The 25,286-nt window shown below is 43.8% G+C and overlaps 1 protein-coding gene across 3 annotated transcripts in view; it reads right to left on the bottom strand.

The window, feature by feature from the left end:
• Nucleotides 1–25,286, bottom strand: part of ESRRB (estrogen-related receptor beta) — a 100,220-nt gene that overhangs the window by 24,808 nt on the left and 50,126 nt on the right. Inside the window, exons 1-3 of one of the 3 annotated variants that reach the window (XM_009993895.1) lie at nt 14,087–14,118; nt 13,592–14,001; nt 3,323–3,439 (exon numbers count right to left, since the gene is read on the bottom strand). In XM_009993895.1, the coding sequence (XP_009992197.1) occupies nt 3,323–3,439; nt 13,592–13,988 (514 nt within the window). In that variant the 5' untranslated portion in view covers nt 13,989–14,001; nt 14,087–14,118. Of the gene's footprint in view, nt 1–3,322; nt 3,440–13,591; nt 14,002–14,086; nt 14,119–25,286 lie in introns of those variants that run through there. The other 2 variants (XM_009993894.1, XM_009993893.1) reach the window with 2 other exon arrangements.

The following is a 25,286-nucleotide window of genomic DNA, read 5'->3' as shown; positions in this document are numbered from 1 at the left end:
CAGCAGCTTCCTATCTGAGCCTGCTAGTGAGGGGCTAATTAATGCTCTCTGGGGGTGCACTCCAGATGGAAGGGGAAAGTGAGAGACAGGCAGCCAGACAGGCCAACACTTCAGACATCTGAACCAGTTGGGCTATGTGGGCAGAGCTCTCTGCCTGCTGCTCTCCCCTGCGAGTCTCGCCTGCCCTGCAGCGTCACGCCAGGAGAACCTGAGACAGCAAAGCTCTGGTGTCTGTGCAGTTCCCTCGTTGCAATGCATCGATCAGAGCTCTTTTAAAGAAAGTGGCCTGGATATCTGAGACACCTATTGATTGCTCCATCGCCTCTCTTCCTGCCCTGATCCTCATTCACTTGGCATTGCCTGAATAACATGCACTTCTGTGTTAGGGGCAGTCTCCTCAGATCTTAAAGGACTGCATCCACAGCTGTTCACCAAGCTGCAGCCCGTGTAGGGAAGAGAGAAGATGCCTGGTGACCCTCATATGCACTCCCTAAAGGGAGGGCCTAAGTGTCTCCTGCGTTATACCAAGCTGAGCATTTCAAGTGTCAGGCAGAAGCTTGAAGTAATATTTTCCTGGTTTGCCATCTTTGAATATTGGGGGCCTTCTGCCTGAAGAAAAGGCTCACAACACAAGCCCAGTGGTCAGGAAGGTAGTATGTACATCATGCACAACAGTAAGAACCAGGAATATATTTCCTCCCTTCATACGAAGAAATCATGAAGCCTTTAATTAGGTTCTAGTGAAACATCATACTCCTAAACCCTTCTTCAGAGGAAGGATAGTATCTTTACCCAGAAATGTCCCCACTAAGTTACCAGCCCCGTGCCAAAGACATCAAGGAGAAACTTTTCAAGAGAACTATCAGTTTATAGATCTCAACTTGAACAACCAGACTGTTTTTCCCCAAGCTCCTGGTAATCAAGCAGGAGAAAGAAGCTGGCTTAGCCACCTTCTGCCATGGATAAATCCACGGAAAAAGAGAGGGATACACCAAGGCAAAGCAGGAAAGGGAACTATTGAAAGGAAAAAAATCACAGCTCAAATATCAAGACAAATCTTGTCCTAATGAGTGCTTGGAGACTGCAGATAGGCTCTCTGGGGAAACCAAAACATTAGGGATTTTGAAAAACAAACTACTAGCAGTATACAGCTGGGAACAGTCTTGCCATGACAGAAAAAAGGGATGGGTGGGCTAATAGGATGACAGATCAGAGACGGAAAAGACCAATGAACCTTTTCTAATCCAAAAATCCCTTGTCAATTCTGCATTTTTGAGCAAGTCAAACAATTATGGATTTTTTCTTTCCAGAAACTCCTGGCTCCACTGAGACTAAAGTCTGTAAAACAATTTTTTCTCCCATTTTGGATTTTTCTTTTAAAGAAGTGTATTGATCGTGCTTCTACCAGGCTTCATGTAAAGTTAACTAGTTGGTTTTCATAATCCATTTGCAAAGCAAAACAGTATGACCCTTATTTCTCAGCTCAGGAAACAGAGCAAAATAAAGAGGAAAAAAAAGGTGCCTGCCCAACGTCACTTTACCACTCTGTGGTAGGACACAGGAGACCTATTTGCAGACTGCTAGTGTAGTCCTCTCTGCTCCTCTTGATATTGTCATGTGTTCTTGCATCCCTTTACTATCAATAAATCTTTATACTGTATATTCCACAGCTCTAAATATTATGGGCAGGACCACAGATACACAAAGATCAATAGCAAACGACCCTTCCCCACTGGCTTTAATGATGATGAATCAATCCCTATATGAATAACTAAATACACTTCAGTACAAAAGCAGCCTTAGAGTAAAATTTCAGTTTGCCACCAGTAGTATCCCATGGGGTTCAGGAGTTCAGGCGCAGCCTGAGTGAAGTGACATTGCTTTCTAGCCTAACTCAGGTCTGGAGGGAGTTAACTGTTTTCACACAACTTGGAGCCTAAGCCACAAAAGCCTCCACAGGACACTGCTTTGCACTGTGCTGAACTCGCAGAATTTATGCCAGTACCAGCTCCTCTGACTCTGCTCCCCCAAGTGCCAGGTCCCAGACGCTCAACTGCTTGGATATGGGGCAGCACAGGCACAGGCAGCCAGTGAGCCTGGACACATGCTGCTGCTCTGCAGAATGACTGGAGCCACAACAGAGTTCTAAGGTTGTTTTATGTGATGCATATGAGCAGGCTAGAGTGCATCACCAATCTCTGCTCCCACTAAAGCCAGTGTCACTAGTGTGGATGTTGGTAAGGTGATATATTTCCTCCCTGAAATATCATATGCAGAGAAGTAGGTTTCCAGAGGCACCTCTCTAACTCCAGAAGTAGGTGCCTCCCTCCCAGCAGTGGATCAAGATCCTCTGAGTCTACCACCCCTAAGCTTAGGTCAAGGAGGGCCAGAATGCACAAGGCTGCATTTCCTCCCCTTGGTAACTGGTGTTGAACAACTGGTGTGCTCTAGCAGGAAGATATTTAACCAGAGAAACTACACATCCATCAAAGAACAGAAGAGGGTTTAACATCTAATCTACATTCTTAACACTGGCTGCCATCAACTTGCCTCTCAAGAAATGAGAAAGCCCTAGTGCAAAGCAATACATGCTCAGTGACATTGTACAGTTCATCAGCAGCTGCTGCAATGGCATGACTTGGAAGCAAGCTGCATGCTGGCATCTTGGCTCCAGCATACAGGACTTGCACAGACCACAGCCAGCTGCTATTCCTTGTAGTTAAACTGAGGTGACCATGCTCTGCCAGGTACAGCAATGCAGAGGGTTACATGCAACATTTTCCCCTCCTCCCCTCGCTGCCTCTCTTACAATCCAGGTTGAGCAAGCAGGGCAAGGAATCCACAGCTCCCATCATCTTCAGAAAGAGTCCTGAGAAGGAATATAGGTGGACTTTGATTGCATACTGTGCCATAGCTCTGCACTAACTTCATCCTTTCCTTACAAATCCCAGCCAATCCAGTCACAATCACACAAGAGCCTCTCCTCCCTAACACTGCAAAATGACCTGGAAGGCAAGAGGAACACCTTCCAGCCTGGTATTCCTCTGGGAAAAGAAAGTGTGTCACAGCCAGTTTCCAGTTAGCTTTCAGATTTGCAAGTGCTAGAAGTAATAAGCTAGTATGAGGGTCCTGAATAGAACTACTCTCCTCTCTGGACTGACCTTTTGTTCAATGCCCATCCTGACTCTTAGAAAGCCTGCAAAAAGATACCTTCAGAAAGCCAGAGAGGGCAACTGTGTAGTTTGCCTAGGAGATTCATCAAGTTCTGGAGTCCCAGGTGCTGTTGGGACAGAACACAATTCTCAGTCTGACTCTGTCTTACCTTCTTTTAGCATCCCCACTTTGAGGCATTTCATGAAGCGACAGGCCTGACAGGACTTGCGCCTCCGTTTCGTGATCTCACATTCATTGGTGGCCGGGCAGCTGTATTCAATATTCCCTGCAATCAAACACAGAGATGGTCACCTAGGAACCACATTCTCCCCACTGATGCAGGGACAGGTTGTATTGTCCAGATACTCCCACCACCATCAGTCTGTATATGCTGTATGTTTGCTTATTTGCATACACACATACTCTGAGACCAGAGCCAGCTCCTGATGGCTCTTAGAGGGCCCAGCACTACTTATTAGAACACATCGCTGAAAAAGGCAATACTGCTCTAAGTATTGGGATAAACCTGTCCACCCAAGGGGCTGACTGTAATGCTGTACTTTCCAATACCATGTGTGCTCCAGGAAAACCATCATCCCTTGTGCTGTATCAGTTATAATCTGGCCTGTTCCTTGAAGTCACAGCTGAGAGTGGGAGCAGTACAGGCATGAGCAGCTTTTCCCTTGCTGACAGTCTTGCTCCATGTCTGTGGGATGGATGTCAACTGTACTTTCTTGCCTTGCTTTGGGGACCAGGGAGCTCAGAGATGGTATTTCCTCCTTTGCTTCCTCCTGCCAGCCGGTATACTACAGCTAGCAGGGAAGCAGTAGGTCTGGATTAAGAATGGTGGGTAAGATGTCACGTAAAGTGAACACAGGTTCTCTATGCAAATCTTTCCAGTTTTACTTTATTAGTCCTTGTGCATCTGCCTCTCATCCCTCTGCACAGAGAACCAGCATTTCTTCCTCATTCCTTTTCATTTATGATCACCTCACAACACTGCCTCAAAGGAAAAACAGAAAGAAAGAAGCAGCCCAAGTTTATTTCTGGTCACATTGCATTTTAATATAAGCCAAGAATGTAACTGAAATCTGGATGTGAGGATCTGCTGTGAGGATGGAATTATGATGGATCACAGTGTAATGCAACTATTATTTAGTCCTAGAAAACAACAAACATAAACAGCTGCCTCCATCCTGCCATTCACTTTGGAGGTAATGTTTCTGAAGAAGGCTATTCAACATTTGCTGTGGAGCAGGACTGGAAATCTTAAGCTTGACAGTGATGCATTGACAATGACAATACATTTAAGGCAGTCAAGCCACTGGGTAAATCAGGCAGCTCCAAAAAGGGTTTCTAAGCTCTGGAGTCAGTTCAGAAGAATGACAAAGTTAGTTTGGTGGTTTTGAGCAGGAAATTGAGATTCAAGAGTTCAATCAGAGCTGTAGGAAGGAGCATAGGTAAGAGCTGAGACAACATACAGTATGGACTTTGCATACCATCAGATTAGAAGCAGAGTTTACAATTAAGTAGCACTGGGTCAGGACTTGATTTTTGTTCTGCAATGGATTTCCATGATCTTTAGCAAGACCCTTCCCTTCACTAAATAAAGACCAACAATCTGATATACATCAATCTTTAGGGGTGGTGATTAGACCTTGAGGCTAACTAAGCAGCTGGAAATCCCATCAGAAATCTGAGTGGAAAGACAGAGTTCAAATTCAAAAGGAAGAAACCACGATTTGATTTATCTTGATACGCTTGGCCCATACTGGGTGAAACTTCAGGAGCACACAATGCCCAAACACTAAGGGTGATCTGCCTGCTAGTTATAAACCTTCTACCTCTTGGCTCTTGTTTTGGCAAAAGCCTTGCAACTTTCCCCTAAGCTCCAGCCCAGGCACCCCATTCCTCACCACTGCTTTTCTGCCCCCCAAATGCAGTTTGTCTGCAGGAGCAGAGTGTGCTGCACAAAGTTGTATTCAGACTGTATTTCGTCATTGTGCAGCACTAGAATTTCAATAGCCAGCAATGTATCAATATTCTCAGAGAGCTGGAAATTGAGATTCAGGCTTCATCTCAAGGTAATAAACAAACTCCTACTCTAGACACAGAGCTCCAGCATATTAGAGACCCATGAGAATGGAGGCCCTGACCTCATGATCAGATACTTGCTGTGCCCCACATAGGAAGGAACAGAGAAGGAACAAACCTGGGACAAAACTCAAATACAGTCTCACTTTATGAGGTTTTTCCCTAGTTTCAATGCCCACCTTTTCTATCACAGCTAGTACCAGAGTTCTGGAAGGATGCAAGATTCAATGTTTGTGGTCCCAAGGCCAAAAATTTGCCCCTTAGCACAGAGACACTACATCAAGGGCACTGAGCCCTTACAGCAGTGGCAGGCAGTGGCAGCCTCATCTGGCAGCTTGAGGTCCCTCTACACTGTGTCAAGCAGATCCCCCAGCTTCCCAATGCCTCCAGCACATAGACCCTTTGAAAGGCTAAGAACTGGAAATGGTCTGAAAAACCTACATTACAAGTAAATGTGATAGTGTCAAAGTAGATGCTGGTTACCACATACACACTGTATGTACAGCTTGAATAAGCAGTTCTCAAAGGCATTTCTGTACTCCTACCATGACTGTTAACAGGAGCAGAGGTAGAGGAGGGTGGGCCCTGGGCAAGCTCCCCTTCCTGGCCAGCAAAGCCTGCTGCTCTACCACCATGTAGTGCAGCTGGCACCTGGTTTGCACAGGTGAAAAAAATCCATCCAGCACTGGTGGGACATCCCATTCAGCATACCTTATTGCCTTCACCTTGAACAAGGCTCATGCAGCCCTTCCACACACTGTGCTCAGTCTAAAGGAAGAAAAGCAACAGTTTGTTACAGCCCTCTCTACAGGCCTGTAGGGCCTTTAGGAGGGATGCCCACTGTACCCTCTTCACACAAGACAATGCTGACAGAGTAAATGGAGTTTTATACTGGTCTCCAAACCATGCTCTGCACTGCATGGATTAGGAGCTGGGGGCAATACCTGCCATTACTGCAGGAAACGGGCATCACCAGGGAAGGCACAATCAGCATTACCCAAGCAGAACTCATCCAAGAAAAACTATCATCTCTAAAACTTTAACAAAGTTCTCTGACTTCTTTTTTGTGTGTGTGTGTCTCAATTTCTTTTATGGGTCCTGGGGCTGGCTGCCAGCAGCTCACAGCTCACAGCTCCCTGTAATTTCTGTAAGTGCCCTGTGATAAAGTGATGAGATTATCTCATCAAAATTCCAGCAGCCTCCCAGTGGCTGGCGGTCACACCACCAGCCCGGCTGCCGGCACAGGGGCTTGGAGAGAGTTTCCCCTTCACTGCAGCAGCTGTGGGTGCTGCAAGGCCCTGCAGGAGAGCATCAGCACACAAGGGTGCACATGGGCCAGTGTGTATGCAAGTATAAAATTTGAGTCAAGTCTCAGTGTGCCATAAAATGTAGTTTATGTGACTCAGAAGGAAAGGGCAGGAAATGGGATAATCTAACAGACAAGACTCTGCTTTGAACTGTTGCTTAATAGAAGAGATTTCCTTGACTTAGATAATATTTACATTTGATCTAGAAAAAACTGCTAGGACCTCACTGATGCTATGGCACAGGATTTACCTAAAAATGCCTTCAAAAAATCAAGTGATAGGTGACCAGATCAGACTTTGAATTTGTTCTAAGCCTTCATATATGGCCTTGGATGGCAAATCACTTCCTTTCTGTGTCCCAGTTTGCTCATCTGTAAAATGAAATGAGCACCAAACCTACCTTCTGTGGACATTGTGATTCATTGAGGTCTAACTACACTTTTAAGGCTTTAGATGAGAGATGCTGGGAAAAAGCCAAGGACTATTGAAGTGATTTTATGCTGAAGAACTGCAGAATGAATCTGTTTTCAGAAAAATTAAGATCTTTGACTGTTAACCAGTTTGAAACATAATTTCCAGTGCACCTGAAAACTGCACACCAAAGCTTGATCATTCAAGAGACCCCACAGTCATGATACCTCTCTGGAAGGGAAGGGACTGGGAAGAGGAGAATGCTTCCCTGAGCACAGTAAAGTCCCAACCAAGCTCCTATTTAATTTATGGACAGGGCTCTTCAAGAGAGTTGAGGTCAGAATTAGTATAGCACTGGGAGGACGAGCTGCTCCCTTGTGAATTTGGAAGTTCCAAATCCCATTCACTCAAGTAATGTCTTTCACCCTAGCAATTTGACACAGCATGCTGCAGTTGTGACTACCCGTGTGGTGCCACTGTCTGCAGTTGCCTGGTTTCCTTTTATCCCTATTTTTTGCAACAATTGTTACACTAACACCATGAGTTGTTTGGTTGGTTTTTGGTTGTTTGACTGAGGTTTTTGTTGTTGTTGTTGTTGTTTCAGTTGGTTTCTTTGTTTCACAAGAACTGCTTGCCAAATACCATAGCCTTGGGAAGGTCCCATCAGGCAGTCAGTATCATGCCTCCATGCTACAGCTATTCTGCATGACTGGACAGTCTGCAGGAGAAAGCAACCTGAATTTTCAATAAGCTACTAGCTCTGATGACACTTTCATTTCAGCACCCACAAGCTTTTGTCCTGAATCTTTTTTATCTCTGATTTCAAAGGTAAACAGATCATCTGGGTGCCTCAGTGAAAAGGGACTTGAAAACTATAAAAAGGCTCTTGGTGAGTGCAGTGCCAGACCAGCAGTTTCTCTGCACCCAGCAGGCACCAGTCTGCCTTCCTGAACCAGGTCAGGGAACACTGGTAATACGCATGGAGTGGACTCGCTATTACCTTCCACTTAAATTAGCCCTTCTAACTGAGGAATCATAGCCTGAGTTTCTGTGTGAGGACAGGTACTTTGTGAAAATCAGAAGAAAATCTCTCCAGTGATCTGCATGAGGTAAGAGGGGTTATTTTTTAAGCCACAGTTTTCAAAGAAAGGGATTCAAATACTGGACATGTAAATCTGAATAAGTCACTTGAATAAGTGACCTGATTTTCAGCAGGGCTTTCCTGTGCTTCTAGGAACATGTCCCTGATCTAGGTGCCACTTCATGTGGCTTAGACAGTAAAAAAAACCAGAAATGTGAGGACCAAGACTTCAGAATTTAATGCTATGAGAATAAAAGGGGGCAGCTATAGGGGTAACACCAGCACTGTTGGCCTCCTCAGGGTGGCACATCTAGCTCTTCCTCCACAAAAGAGGACTTGGAAATTTCTCTCAACTTCACTTAAATCAGCCTCCTGCTTGCACAAGGATGAAGGAGATGGGCTACATACTGGCAGCAAGTTTGTTTGCAGGGTTTCTGCACACACAAATACTTTACTAAAGTTCCACAGAAAATATCCGTCTGCACATAATTCTCTATACAGATGCTATCCCACAAGTCTAATAGAGATGAGTTGCCCTGGACATGGTTTTCTGAATCCAAGTGCTAGAGATGTGAATAATAAGCAGCACTCAGGCACTAGATCCAAGGAATACCACATTTTCCCTGGTAATGCTTCAAAAGCTTTTGGAAGCTCAGGACATTTCCCATTTTTTGCCTGTAAACTCCCACCTGAGAAGCAGCAGCCACATTTCTGAGCAGGACAGGACAGTGCCTGGATGCCACGGCTGCTACTGTAGGAACACAAAACATCCCTTCTGCATCTCACAGGCCCTATTCTGATCCTGTGGATGGTAAGGCTCCTCTGCTCAGGAAAATAAGCACACTCTCTCAACAGCTCCTCCCTTCCCATGAGCCAGTCTAACCACCTTAATGACAACCAGGAAGCCCTAGAAGGCCACGGATTTTGTTACAAGCCTGTGATAAATCCCTACAAGTCTCTTGAGCCACATTATCCACACTCTAAGCCCCTTATTGGTGTAGGGGCATCCCAGTACAGCAGTTTTATTGCTAGACTCACTGAGTTTGAAACTTGCAAGACTCAAGCAGGGAATACAGAGATGCAGGCACTTTGCCTGATGCATAACCTGCCTCTTCTGATAATGGTAACTGTGTCTCTTGTCTCTGACTCTCCAACAACCAGCTCTCCCCAATACTACCCCTTGCAAGGCCTGGTGAATCACCTTATGGGTATGAGTTCCCAGCATACAATAAGATGATTCACAAAGATCAGAGAGGGAAATCTGAATTCAGGTTATTTTGCTGAGCTTTAAGCTTTTATTTCATATTAATGGGTCTTTTTAGAAATAGCCTTCATTTTCACTAGTTGAAAATTAGAAGTAGATGAAGGGTAGTTGCAGTCATGAATATGTGGAATAATAAAGGACTCATATTGCTACTTAGCACTGTTATTAGTTAATATTCAGAACAGGCAAAACTACCTACCAGTTGTAACAACTGATGAAAAAAAAAGATAATTTCAATATATTTGATTGATATATAGTCCAATACCTACTGAGGAAACTATTAAAAGACTTAATAGAGTGAAGTTAGATTAAAAATTTGTATCCTGTAAGAAATCCAGCATTTGCCTTCATCCTAAATTTGGATGAAAGGATTAGTAAGGATTTCTGTGGAATAGAAATTCAAAAAGCTTCAATGCAGAAACATCCAAAACACATTATCTTTCATGTAACAGACCCGTTCCTTTACATTCAACTAACGTGAAATTACTGGTTACAAATCATATCTCACTTAAGCATCAATAGCACCACACTTCAACACAAAACTCAAATTCTCTCTTATTTTTGCTATATTGCACTTTCCATAATATTCACAAAGTTAGGTGATGCCTGTAGTAGATGTTTTTATGGAGGATACTTGCATCATGGAGGTGAATGAAGACTGCTGCTAGGATGTCATGGGGACCCAGAGCACAGTTCCCACAAAGCAATACAATGAAAGAGAAATAGAATTAAAATTCTGTCAGACAGCCTAGCTGATAAAAAATACTTCAAGTCAGTTCAGAATTTCTGACTCTGCCTCAAAGCGTGGCAAGTCCAGCCCTGTGGTTCAAAATAACAAGATCAGAGAGAAAGGCCTGCAGTCCAGTGGCACATGCTGTCATCCCATGTCAGGTTTTTGCCTTTCCATCTCAAGCACTGCCAGGGCTGCAAAGTGGAAATGACACACAGGCTTCCAGGCCTTCATCCATCCCTTGGGTCATGTAACAAAACATGAGAGGGGTCACAGGTGTGAACCTGCCATAACCTGTGGGACAGGTTAGGATGTGGTGTGTCATCCTGCCTTAGAACAGCAAAACCAAACAATCCAGTTCAGCTTGATATGAATCAATGGTTTGGATCTTCCTGACTTCTTTTTTTCTCCTATCATCAAAATTTTCCTTGGGAAAATGTGACTTGGTAAAAATTCTGCTTTTCGTTGGAAAAATCCTACTGATGGAAAACTGACAGCAATAGAAGTAACCTCAGAGATAACCAGCCATGTTCATGGTGTATTTCAGCCTATCTTCTCCTGCTTGAAAATCAACAGCCCTCATACTGTCTAGGACAGCCTGGCCTCACCTGGATAAGGGGAAAATGAGCTGCAGAGCTGACAGACTCAAAGAAGGTCTGCAGCTGGTGCCCATTCTTCTCACTGCTTTGACAGCAGCAGGGGGAGCAGAGAGGTTATTGCAAGATCCTCCTGCCTCAAACATGCAGGTTTTACATGAGTTAATGCAGCTGAAAAACATAATAGGCAGATAGGGGTCATTTGTAGCAGGGGAGAGGGCTCAGCATGAAGGTCTGCTTCATTATCAGGGGTATCTAGATAGGGCTGCAGGAGTCTAATATTCCAAGACTGATTGAGAGACATTTTATAGAAGCTTGTGCTCCTATTACTTAATAAAGTTACTAAACTTAGGGCAAACAGATTAAGTACTCTCATAATAGTAATTAGTTTTTCATCTTTCAATAATCAAGCAGGGAGAAGTGAAGTGGCTGGTCCAAGACCACAAAAGACTGATGATTAATTTACCTACTGCATCTCCTGACGACCTGGGAAATCCTGGGGTTGTAGCTCCATCACGGCACTCAAATCATTGAGTCAACATCATTCCCAGATACCAGAATCATGGCAAGTCTTTTGATACTAGCAGGGAATGCAACTGTATAACATACATACCTGCATACTTTCTGCTCACCCTGTACCAACGTTAGGCAGCCTGCATGGTTATTTTCCCACTTCTTCAGTTAGATGCTTAACTCATCTACCGAACAATGTAATTGCAGCATTTCCTCTTGGAAATGCTTTTGCCACTTGCTCACTCTTTTCCCCTCATACCCAGGGCTGTGCTTGGCCTCACATGCACTTCAGCAGAGCCCTGGGCATGGTGCATTTTCTTGACTCAACCAAACTCTGCAGCCCTAGTTGCTGCCCACTCCCCTTCAGCTGCATAGCTGAAATTGCTCACCCTCGGGCACAGCACACTCGACTCTCTCACTCTTGGGAATAAAAACATTTTGGTACCTCAGTTGCCAGCCCAAGCTGATGACAGGGTGAGAGAAATCTCTGCTTATGCCTTTCCCCCCATCTGTTACACGTTAAGAGGCAATCAATTAGGGGACCACAGGGAGAATATAGCTGTGCTGGGGAGAGGGGGTTGGAAGGAAGCACTTTCCCTTCTCGGGATTAAGTCAGCTGACATATCATCCAGGCTGATCCAGGCTCTAGTTACTGCCACCCTGCATAATTTTCTTTTTAATTTCTCTTTCAGGAGTTGCTAGCTCTTTTTCTCCAGGTTAGGACTCTCTTTTACTCTGCCACAGAAATGCTCCCAGTATGGCTCCCACGAGGGGTTAGTTTTTCAGTCTCTTCCTATATAAGTTGCCCCTTTTTCTTCAGAATACTACCCTCTCCCTCTTTTAGCACCTGAATGTGCCAAGAAGAAACACTGGGAATGGGTCCAAGTGCTGGAGGAGGGACAGAGTCAGTGCTGACAGTCAGAAGTCCAAGTAAAAGTTCACATTCAATCACAGAAGATTCAGCAATGACAAATGACAGAAACCCTGCCAGGAAACAGGCCAGGGCCCTAGAGGTAGCCATGCTTTCCACATGGCATAATAAAAGAAGAAGAGTCAGTGGGGCAATACAGAGTGATTATTTCCACAGCTGGATAAGAGTAAGGAGAGACATTTAGAATCTAAAAAATTAAGCTAGAAATAGTGGATCCTGCAGAGACCTGGGCTGAACTGCACCCTGTATTGCTCTGTCCACTCTGGAGTTGAACATCTACAGTGACTGAGTGTAAGAAGGCCCATTCAATGAACAAAAATAAAATGAGTGCTCTCCCTACATATGCATTTGTTTCATTTCACAGGAGATGAGGAAGTGTTAAACTGTTAAACTGATGGCAGTCAACAGCAAGAAGATACACACAGCTGCTTGCTCACTGGACAGCTGTCCCCATCATGGTTGGGTCAACTCAATACACTTTCCACTGAAAGGTAAACAATCTGGCTCTTATTCCAGTTTGAGGGTGTAAGAAATAAAGGGAACATTAGTACATCCAGGCATGTTTGCTCACATGGGGCTTGCTTGTGTAAGTACACCCAAGCATCCACAGATACTGGAGCTTGCCCGGATGCACTCCCAGTTTTGATTGCACTGTTGTACCTGTGTGTGTGCACATCTGCAACATACCTTTGGCAGTCAGGACACAGTCATATACCTCATATGTGAATTGTCAAAGTAGGTGAAATGCACTGCAATTCTTCTATATATACATGCACTACTGAGGTTTTCAAAATCACCTGAGGAATTTCTCAGTAAGACTGACAAAAACTGCATGTTTCTATCTCCTTCAGTGCCTAAATTTTTATCTTCAAAGAAGTTGCATCTTATTTTAAAGGGTTGGTGGAGCTAGAAAAGGAGGAACACAGGATTGACTCTCATCGAAGTGACCTGCCCAGCCTTGTGGTGAGGTCTGTATGGAGTCCATGACCACAAATTAAAACTGGCAGGATGGAGTGAGAATCTCCCTACTCTTGTAGGGAGGCTGGGGCTTTCACCTCAAGGTGAAAGAGATCTCCAGAGATGTTGTGACTAGGCAGGGGCATCCACTCTTCAAATGGCCCTTCAAACCACCTTGAGAGTGCAAAGCATTTCCTTTCCAGTCCTCACTCCCCTAGCAGTCATGTTATCAGGGTATCAGTGCTGCTGGCAGAGGCAGGAAGATCCAGTAGTCCAGATGCCCAGATCTGGTAGCCAGCCAGTTTAGGAACTTGGCAAAGGTTCCTACCACCACAAAGCCTAACTTCACGTGCAGGTAGGTGGATTTGGAAGGACCAGACCTTGGCAGAAGGAGAGAAGAAGTACACAAAAGGATGGAGGGTTAGATGAATTACATTCACCCTCCCTTGTCCCATGATATGACATAGGAACGCTATAGTCTCAGCTATGTCTGAAGCTGCCTCCCATCTTTGCTACGGAGTGAATGCCTCAGTTCCCCTCCCTTCCCACCATACCTTGAATAGTCCTCTTGAAGAAGGCTTTGCACGCCTCACAGGAAGCCACGCCGTAGTGATACCCAGAAGCAATGTCCCCGCACACCAGGCACAGCCGCTTGGGGATTGCATTGAGCATGTACTCGCACTTGGTGGGCGAGTCCTCCATGATGGCGCTGGCACAGTCGTCGTAACGCTTACGGCAGGACCCACCACCAAGCCCCGTGCCATTGAACATGGGTGGTGAGTCTAGGCCATTGGGGTGGCCTCCCATGGCGATGCCGTAGCCACCACTAGCATCGGAGGAGCCGCTCGGGCTGTGGTGGCTGATGGCGTCGATGCCAGAAGACGGGCTGGAGGGCTCGGTCTTGATGAAGGACCCACAGCTGGAGGAGAGGTGCCGCTCCTCTGTGGCCATTCTGCCGAGCAGCCTGCAGGGAGAGAGCAAAGGCACTCAGCGGCCTCCTGGCCAAACCTAGCTCCAGGCTGGTCAAAAGAGAGCCCTCCTTTTCCCACCTCAGTCCAATTGCAGTCAGCTCAGGCAGATCCAACCCAACCCATCACCTCCCAGGTACTACTCCTTCAGGAATACAATATCCTTGAGTACAACTCACTAAGAACTGCCTGTCTTCTCCCCACAAACTCAAGGCTATTTGTGTAGACCACAGTTTCAGGCTGTTCACAGGCTACAGTGCTGATGAGGCACAATCTACCCAGAGAACAATCTACCTCTCAGACAGCATAAAGAAATGAACCTGTCTGTGGCAGGCCAGGTGATAAAGATGTTTGGTTATTTAAGGATGAGCTGCCCTGACATTAAGCAACAAGTTTACTAGCAGACCCTGCAGGAAGGACCTGGAATGGATTCCTTCCTCCCCAGCCCCCACATCCCCACCTCACTACCATCACTAAAAGGGAAGCTTAGAAACTGAAGGAAAATAATCTGATCAGAAGTTTCCCTCAGTTTAATCTTAAATCTTAATCTGTCTTCTGTTCACTAGGATAAGGCTTTTTGCATGAAAACGCTCTCAATTTCCCACTTCTCAGCGAGTTATGCTCTTAAGTATATGGAAAAGATGCATCTGCACCAAATTTGCAACCTCGTTATTTGTTGTAGTCACAGATAGTGTTACTCCTTATTTAAATGTTCAGTTGTGGGTTTTTTTGTAGAACACTGTTAATTTTTATGATATCTTAAGGCAATGAGTTCCATGGATTACTTGTGCACTGTGTGAACAACAACAACAAAAAAATCCCACTTTTATTTGCCCATATTGTATTTGCAGCATCTCAGGGTCCCTAAATAACTCCTGACTCTCCTTCTCAGGAAATGTACTTTTGTCATGTTCTCCTCCTTCAGCTTGTCATTATCTATATAATTGTTCTTCATACATAAGTTTTTGCAGACTCTTATGTGCTTCATCATCCATCTCTGAACTTCCTCTAGTCTGGCTATTTCTGTTCAGTCCAGAACAGAGTTCAATGAGCCAGCTCCTCACAGCATGAAACTGGCACTGCTCCATCACTTTACCAGCTGAAGGTCTGGACAGTAGTCAAGACAAAAGAATGCCATCAACTACTCACTGACGTTACCATATTTTCAATGTTATTTGCAGCCTCTCTATTATATAAGTCCTTATTTTAAATTAAAATGCAAATTGTTACTTTTTTTTTCAACAGAGAACACCAGCAAGTTACTTACTGCAGTCCTTAGATCTTAGTTCCTGAGTTGCTGCAGTTAATTTAAAAACCATTAAGATGCATGAAAAAACAAATTAATGCCTTCTGGTGCGCAATGTTTTTTGATAGTCAACACTGTATTTCATCTAACATGGTGCTGTCCATGTGCCCAGCTTTATTAGGTTCCTCTGGAGTTCTTCAGTGTTCCTTGATAATTTGATGTCAGCTGCAGAGTCTTGTCCACCCACTTCTCAGATCGTTAACACATGGATCAAACACCACAACATTGATCTTTGTGGGTGATCCTTGCTAACATTTATCATGCTGAAAATTGAGTTTTTCTTTTCTGGGTAAGGTACGTCTACCCTTTCTCTTCTGTCTCAGAGTTTTAAATTTATAATAGTGTTAACCTGAGAGGTTACATTTTCCCTTAAGCATGATAATTTGTCAAAGGCTTTTAGGAAAACCTAAATAAATGCATTTTCCTGAGGATATCTCCAAAGAACTCTGACTGTCTGAGGACACTCGACTTTTCTTCTTGAAAGGTCTGGTGGTTTAAGGTTACCATACCATGGTCATGTGGATAATTTCTATTTCAATTTCAGCCTATTTACCTGGTATTTGTGACAACTCCTGCTGCCAAGAGGTCAAACCTGTCAGGGGACAGGACAAAACATTCTGTGACACAGCAAGGCTGGAGTATATGTATATCACATCCGTGTGTCTGTTGATATGGATATACATGTTTGATATGCAGCAACTTCACAGTCTTGCATCCTTATGATCTCATTTGACCCAAGTATCTCCTAATTTTCCCTTCTCTTGTTTCATCCTCAATGTTTGACCTCATCTCTTATCTCTGGGATCGATCAGCCAAGTTTTTTATTTGGCAAGACTGTTGACCTTGAGAGTATGGGCAGGCATCTCACATTCCTCAGCTGCTTTGCCTGGTGTTACTTGAGAGGAATCCAGAGTTTGGTCCCTCTCAGAGACAGCGTGATGAGTTGATGAATGCCCATGCTTTGCCCAGAGGGTCACACTGGACTAGAGGCCATGAAGCAGTTACAGGAATAACTGCTGCAGGTGCCTTTATCTTTAATCCTGCAGGGCACCTAGACAGATTGCAGATCTCCTGGTATAATGCCAGCTGACTGTGTGGAGGAAGATGAAGCTTTGCTAGCTGAGACGAGATCGTAGCATGTCACAGCAAAGCTGAAAGCTGCTGTGCTGGACAGATTCTGGAACTTTCTTCCACCTGAGAAATACATTTGTAGAAAACAACCTGAAGATCATTGGACACAATACCATGAGATTAGGGTCAAAATGGAAGACAAAACCCCCATCGTTCTGCACTGAGGAACTCCACAGTTAAAGGAGTTGGGAGTTGTAATGCTAAGGACAGACAGAGGACAACACTAAGAAAATGGCATGACAAGGAGGTGAGCTTTGCTGTCAGATTCAATCACTCGAATTAAAATCCCAGTTTCTGTCTGTTAAAAAGCCCAAACTTTACAGAGGACCTCAAGAGAACCCACTGAGGTATTTCTCTCTCCTGGGGAAAAAAAAAAAAAAAAAAAAAAAAAGAGAAAAATAAAAATAAAAGAGGGGAGATCGGTCTCCTAGGACTGACTCTCTTCTTAACTCACAAGCTCAGATAAGGAGTCTTCCTTCCCAGGGCAAGCAAACAGTGATGGTCTGGTGGGAAATCAAGGATAGCAACAAGCCCCCTACATTCTTACAGCTGAGGATCTTCCTGCTCTCTTCCAGGAGACAGTCATACATAGTGAGTTTTGGATAGATGTTAATGCATGCTTTAGATGCAAAAGTCCTCAATACCAAGACAAACCAAAGATCATTGTTAGGGTGACTCCAGCCATTCCATAGCCTATGGTTTTCTTTTTTGGCCTCTGGAACAACTTGGATAGTTGATTATTGCTGGGCAGGAGACAGCAAAATAAGCCTCACCCACTGACTTTCTGCAAGATTCATGGAGATTCTGTGGTGATTTTTGAACAGACTCTGAGTGTCCCCTGGCAATGAAATACAACATCTTGAACTTCAAGAAGAACAGCTAAATGTTTTTTGCAAAGAGTTCAAAGTGATGATCAGCCATTTTGCTCAGCTCTAGTTACCTTAATAGGAATGTAAAAGGAGAGAGACTTGATCCAACTCTCCTCTGCGCTGGCACAGGAAACTCCGTTACTATTTCTGTGCCCATGTAACAGGCTTAGAGGTTCTAAACATTTCGTTCTTTTCACCTTTCCTCATCATAGGTCATTCCCTCTAATCCCTTTAGCATCTTTGTGGCCCTTCTCTGGATTTGTTCCAACTCGCCTGGGTCTCTCTTGCATCAAGGTGCCCCAAATCACACACTGCAAAGCCACAGCACTATAGGCGAGAGTCACTCTGGACAGCACGCAGCCGGGCAGACATATGGACCAGCTGAGCAGTAGCTTTGCCAGACATCAGGTTGCACAACAGATCACATCACTTGATATCCATTGTCTCACTGGGACCTCTCTGAACATAAGCTGCTTTTGCCACCGTGATCTGCACAACATGAAATTTGGAGAGTCTCCTTGTTTTAAAGCAGATCCAGTATTGTCTTTAAACCACACACTGATAATTGCCGCTTGTTTTACCAAAGCCTGTTAATAATGCTCATTTTTTAGCCCAGTTATTATTTTTTTCTACTCTGATTTTTATCTAGTATCTTTCAGTTGTGTCAATTGTAAATCTGAGAACTTCCTTTTACATTTTCCTCCAGGTCACTAAAGAATATTCAAAACCAAAACAGAATCACAGAATTTTCATGGTTGGAAAGGACCCCTGAGATCACCAAGTCCAACCATCAACACAAAAAAACCCAACCAACCAAACACACTACCAAAAAAACCCCAAACCACAACCAATCACACACACCCTATCAAAAAACACCTACAAATAACCCTCACAACCTCAGCCAGTACCACATGCCCTGAAAGCACCACCCTGCTGGACACTGCCCTTGCAGAAAGATAAAGAATGTCTCTGACCCTTCTGTTTACACCCTGTCACCTAATTTTAGATTAATTTCACAGATTTGTATCAAACCAAATTTGACCTAATTTCCCTAATATTATCTTGCACAGCTTTGTGTCCAAAGCCCAGGCTTGGTCCAGACAGTCTATCCACTGCATTCCCTATGCCACTAATTATCTAATTGTATCAAGAAAGGTTACTGTCTGCTGTACTCCTGTTTCATAAACCCACTGCTGTTTATCACTGACAATGTTGTTGGCCTTTACATGCCTATAACTGCCCTCTGATCTCAGTGTTTCTGGATGTACATGCACAGGTTTAGACCAAATCAAGACTGTGCTTTGGGTCTTTATCAAGTACTTTTATCTCCCTTGGGAAGTGACGTTGTGTTCACGTTACGAGTTTCTCCAATTCTTCTCTAGCTTTTCATCTTTTGCTATTTCTCTATGATGACTGGACTGCTTATGAGTTTAAGGACCTCTTGAGAGCAACAGTAAAAATAAGAGAGGGAAAGACTGCTAGATGAAAGAAAAGGACAAAATATTAGTATTATAAAATCAAGGCAGTATATACTGTCCCTTTTTTTTATTATTTTCTTTTAAACTTCAAGGATTACAAGTTTGGTCTTCATGCAGATAAGGCCATTTTATTGCACATCCTTTGAGGGTTTTTTTTTTCCAGAAGTAGCCATTTGTAGCTACCAGATTTGTAGTCACTACCAGATACGAAAATTACAGGAATTCAGTACTATTCAACTACAAGCTTTCACCTGACTCAAGAGAAAACACTCATACCTGCTAAGCAAGACAGCCAGAAAAACATCCAGCTTTGTAACAAAAGGTAACTTTTCCTCATTGAAAGAATTCTCTGTTGGCTAAAGGTAGCCACACTTCAGTAACTTAATTCCATCTGAGTGTCCAAGTCCTGAGGTAAACCTAAGTATTTGACCCTGTACCTTCTCCATGCAGCCCTCCCCATTCCAAACTGGAACCGAGAAAGTCTAGAGGCAGCACTGCTGAGCTCTTCTAGTGGCTGATGCTCATTATGTGATCTTCAATAGGAAAGGCAAGGGTAGCTCAGTGCTATACTCCATTTTCCTGGAGGAAGGTAAGGAATGGGCATCAGAAGTTCCCCCATGTAGGCCAGCCACTTCACCAGTATTTTCTGCCAAAATCACACACTCACCAACCCAACATGTTGGAGATTTCCAACAGTAAGACTGAAATTGTCATTAAAATGAATGCTGAAATATTCTGTAGGACTAGTATCAGCTGAGGAGAGGAGAGAAAGAGAACACTCAGACATTTTAAAACCAACCATGAAAGACCATCTGCAGAAACATTAATGATTTAAACAGAAATAAAGCATCCAACTTCTTTTAGTCCAGATGACGTAAACCCACACTACATGTGTAAACAAGATGTGCACATCATGCCATGATGCCATTTGGGCAACACAAACGGCATGTCCTTTGTGGGCCACTTGAGAGAGCTTTGCAACCCACAGCTGGCTGACAAACAATATAGATCAGCTTCTCAAACACTGGCCGCAACTCCATTAACAAGCCAAATTTTGTCACGCAGGTTTTTTTTAGATACAGGAGACAGAAATAAATAATATTTTCCAAGTGGCAAGCTAGATGTGACAGCTGCAATAACAGCCAGTGTAATTTTAGGTCACATATGCAAAGAGTTGATGTCATGGAGATGCCACCACCTGTTGAGTGATCTGCTCTTACCATGGACAGCTCACACACCTCACCCACCCCCACCTCCAGGACACCCACCCTGGTGCTAAGGCAGCAAGGGGTCAGAACACCTACTGGTTTCTCCTGCTCTTCTACTCAACAAAGGCTTCAAATGAGAGAAAAATTATTTAGGGTCTCCTCATTTATATGGATAGTTCTCCTCCACACAACAGTCCAAGAATAATGGGACGTGCCAAGGTGCCAGTTTGCTCCGGCAGGGTGGATAACTGTGGATAACTTAGTCACACCAGCCACAGTCCAGGAAGCTGTTCTGGGCTTATTCTACTGTACAGGAACATACCCTCTATCCAGGGCAAACTTCATTTCTCTCTGAGGGTAAGCAAGATTTGGGTAGTACATAAGTGATGAGCAAGACCATATATCAGCAAGTTGCCAGTGCGCAGGCTTTAGAGGTTTTTTGTTTAAATCACAGTATTTTGTATTGCTATAAAGGACAAGAGAGTCAGAACCTCAGATAAATCTAAATATTTTTTCTCTGGAGTATAAATATGACTTCCAAGGCTTCTGTCATGATTGCTAGTAGCAACTCCCTTTGGCTTGCATGGGTTATGCTTCTATTCTGCAGAGTATGGCAAAGCCCAGATAGTCTGTTTGCAAGGCATTTGTCTGTAATACATTCACAAAAATACTACATTATTGTATTTGGAACAAACACATGCCATAACATAACAACAGGCTGACGAGTGTACTCTCAGACTGGGAGTGGAAAGCACTGTGTGACTCCTACTCAACAGCATGAATACCAACCTGTAGTTCACAAACTTGACTGTCAGGATGTAAAAAGGTCCAACTGTTAGTATTTTCTTCTAAAAGAACTACACTGTCCTAATTCAAATCATAATATTTTTCTCTTGCTTTTGGCTTTTCTGGGCATGTGGACCTGGTTTATTTTGTAAAAATGCATCACACTTGGCATGCCTTTCTCCCTTGCTCTGAAGAGAGGTATAGATTTTTTTTTATTTGCTTTATAATTTGACAATGGGTCGGGGTGAGAAATTTTTAATCAGGAGGCTGAAGAGACTAAAATGGAAACATGGAATGAAGCCAGCAAAGTCCCACAGCTCTGCAACTGCAAGCGTCTATCTGGAGACCCATCTCCAGGGGTCAGTTCCTCTGGTATTCCTGAAGATAACCTGGTTGATGAGACCTACTAAAGTATGTTGCTAAGTAAGACCAGTTCTGCCATGTAGATTGGAGGAATACATTCCTTGCACAGCAGGGGAGATGGAGGCCCAAGCTGGGCTCTTCTGCAAGCTTAAGGAGATGGCGACAGCAAGTGTTCATATTCTGGCTCTTACACAAATACTATTTGCTTGTCTAATGCTCATGAGACATTTTATCCCTTTGACCCATTGCATAACCAGGGCCCAGTTACATATTGGTAGATCTTCTCTAGGCCAAGTTAGCTCACACTGATGAAAGCTGCCACAGCAAACTGTCTGGAGGCTGCTTAATAAATAAAAAATGGCTTCTTGTAGGCAAAAGACATTATGGATTTCCTACTAGCCTTCATCCCTCTCCTCATTCTTGTAATTTCTCTTCACCCTTATGACAACATTCTTGTTAGTAACTGTTAAGAAGTATTACACAGATAAAGTGACAATTAATCTGGAAGTGTGACATTTATTATCAGTTCATTCTCTTACTAACACATCGCCTTTGAAGGTACCTTGCCCTCTGGTGTACTAATTGCACTCCCTTCAGAGTGAATTGCTTTAGCACTTAGGCTAATGCTTCCTGCTTACTCTTACCATTGATATCACAGCAAAACAAGGGCCAGGATTGACTTCCTGTTCATGTTTATCCAAATTCTACTACTATCTTCTTTCTCCCTGTGTTAGCACCCTGTGTTTCACATTTCCAGGCTGTCTGTACTGTCTTCCCCCACTGTTTCTACATCTGGAAGGCCGCTCACACCAGTTCAGCAATTTTGCCTGCATACAGCAAAGCTGCAACTCAATCCCTGTAGAAATGCTCAGCTAGACCTTCAGTTCTTCTTGAATGACTTCCTTTATACTCTGCCTATCTAGGACACTTATAATCTATATCTCTCTTCTTCAGTGTCCTTCAGACACTTTTGAATGAGACCCATACAACAACACATTCAGTAAAGCAAACTTCAAACACCTGTACATCAGAATTTTGCTTCCACCTTTCAGCTGGGTAAGGAAAGGAAAACCTCCCAGCACTGCCATTCATATCACATTTATTTTTGCATCCCAGCTTGATCCCTCGTTTCATCTCATGTAGAACTTTTCCTTCACTCAGTACCCTCTTAGCATTTCTGACAGAAAATTGCCATTAGCCTGCACTTCCTTGCATTTCAAGATACCCACTGAAGGCACTCCTCCTGTCAACCACGCCTACAATTCATTATGAGCAATAGCAGGAAAAAAAGAGACCCAGAGGTATTGCTTAATTCCTCAGTGTTTGCAGAATGAGTTAGAATAGGAGATACCTACAAGTCAAGGACATCTTCCTAGAAACAACTGTGAAAAGATACTTAAGAATTAACATTTCTTTATGAATACTAGTTTACTGAAAGGGGACTCTAGGTTTATTCAGACAAAATGTGAATTTGTGTGTTCTCCAACCTAGATGCATTTAAGAATTTTCTGAGTTTGACCTGTTAATATTTTTTGGAGGGTTTCTGTTTCTTACACTTCAAAACTTACAGTTATAGTAGGATTCTGCATCTTTTTCCCACCCTTGTCAAGACAATCCAGACAGATTAGATAGGTTTTGTCTATATTATACCTGTAAGTCTCTGAGAAATCTATAATTAAGTGCCTCATCATCGGAAACATTACTCAAAACCAGACAGATCCTGAAAAACTGACTGAAATTAGTTCCACATAAATTACAGCATGGAAAATAACAATGAGCAATTAGTGGTTTTCAGTTTGAAATCTTTTTCATTCCCGACTCTCCAGAAAGCATTCCTAAGATGATACAGTAGCAAAAACGATAACAGTGTGAGACCAAACACTGATCTGGCATAGGGGGGATGTCCCAGAACCACTGGAAAAGCATGAAAGTGAGTTGGGCTGTTGGTGAAGCACAAGATAACTATCTGGGGACAAGGATAGACCAGAAACCTGTGCTACACAGTGAAGCTGAGTTACAGCACTTGAACAAGCAGAGAAAGGGACACGGCAGAGGCAACTACACCAGGCTGCTCTCAAGCTAATGAACACCACAGTTTTGAGGAGAACAGGTAATACATGGAAACACCCATTTTCCTTCTCCACACCATAAACCGCTGTAACATACAGGATTATCTTCAGCTACCTATTTAAGATAACCTCAAGGTTCAGTTTTGCTGAGACTTTAAAACCTCACCTCTGGTAGGTGCTTAGCAGAGCTGTTACCACACACTGCATATACTAAGTAGCCAGTTGTACCTGACCCAAATTCCAGCTTCAAACCCTAATGACTTGCTCTAAATCCACTTAATTCATCCAGCTTCCAGACCATTTGTCCCGGTTTCCTTTGACTGACAAAGCAGCTTCCAAACCACCTAAGGCCAGCCCCACCTGAGGCCCCAGGCTGTTCTGTTTTCTTCCTCGCCTTAATCAGGAGATGAGGAGGAGACCATGGCCAACAAACACTCTTCAGACAGGAAACTGTAACAGAACAAGCACATCATTTTCCCCAACACGCCCTGTAACTTGCACATTCATTTCTCTAAATAAAAAGAAACCAAACCTACTGCAAACAAATTCTAAATCAAAATACATTTAAATAACCTCCAATTTCCTCCCAAACGGGCATTACTGTTTGAAAATTTAACTAAGTGTCATTACCAAAAAAGCCACAAAAGTACTCCTTTCTGTCATGGTGAATAGATTATCTCCTCCTCCCAGGAAGTTTTCACTTTTCCCTGTTATTATTTTGGGTCGCGAAAGAAAAAAATCACAAGCTTGCAAGATATTCAACCTCAGTTTCACTTCCTATTCCCTAACGATGGACAAGCAGAAGTCAACAGACACAGCAAAGCCAACCGGCAGGCAGGCACCCACAAAGAAGCTGTACAGCTGCTTCTACGCTTTCATATAGCACCTTTCTGAGTGAGACAGGCTCAAATGTTACATAGCTTTATTCTGTAGTGTATCCATGCACAGCAGGTATGCATACCTATAATAAAGCTAGTGTGCTACACACAAACCCCTTCCTCACACACACCCTTCCACAACTCTCCTTTCCTCATTCAGCTTCATTATAGAAGCCAAACTATGACTTCATATTTCCAGATCATTACTGTGAGTGTTCAGACCCTTTATAGCAAACATAATGCACTAAGGAAAAAACAATCAAAACCCACTGCCTAACTGAGCTATATCATCAGCAGTCTGCACCTTCAGTCACAGCCCTGTGTCTAGTGGAGCACGAGAAGAAGACCTCCCATGATTTTACTCGTGTCTGCACTCTGTCTGATCTTGTATTTAAGAACTGTTTGGTCTCTGACCAGAGGTCTGGAACCCTTTGCAGACACTAATAGGTTGGGGGCTGCCCTCTTCAAAGAAGGGACCCAAAATGAAGCAAGTTTCAGCAACCGACGGCCTGGTGTGACCCAGCCCAGCCCACCCTGCCGGCACGTCCTCCCTGCTGCGTTTGTTCCCTTTGCCCTTGGAATGCTATCACTTATTATCACGCTGACTTCTCCAGATGGGGCATTTTGGCTATTGATCTGATAAATAAACAGCCTGCTCGCTCGATCAAAATGTTATTTTGCATTTCAATTACTGTTCACTAATGCAACCTTCATCCCGCCAAGAGCGCTGCTGGCAATGACACTCGACCTGGCACAGGCGTTCGCAAGCAAATTCGGCAGCGCCTGCTGCAAGCACCTAACGGGATTACCAACCTCCATTAGATGCATAGAAAGAGAAGGAGATGGACAGACAGCACTGGGCTGAAGGGGAACAGATCTATGTAGAATGGAATGCTTGAGCAACCTGGACAAGGGGCAGGGGATAGGCAGAAGCACAAATCCATTCACAACACAGCTTTGCCAAGGATTTTGACGGTGGGAGGTCTTGGAATCTAGACATTCACACCAGTGGACAACCCTGATGGCTCATAGCAAACAGACCAAGCTCACTGTGTGTGAGCCATGCAAGAATTCAGAGCAATGGGAAATGGAAATCAATGTCTAGTGACAAGCCAGCACTGAGCATTGCAAACCCATCAGGGCAAACAGGGTAATTTCTACAGCAAGTTCTGCAGCCTAGCTCCACCAGGGTT

Source organism: Chaetura pelagica, unplaced genomic scaffold (assembly GCF_000747805.2).
Source record: "Chaetura pelagica isolate M959 unplaced genomic scaffold, ChaPel_1.0 scaffold11, whole genome shotgun sequence".
NCBI lineage: Eukaryota > Metazoa > Chordata > Aves > Apodiformes > Apodidae > Chaetura > Chaetura pelagica.
Note: the sequence above shows the minus strand (reverse complement) of the source record. Positions and strands in the feature narration are given on the sequence as shown.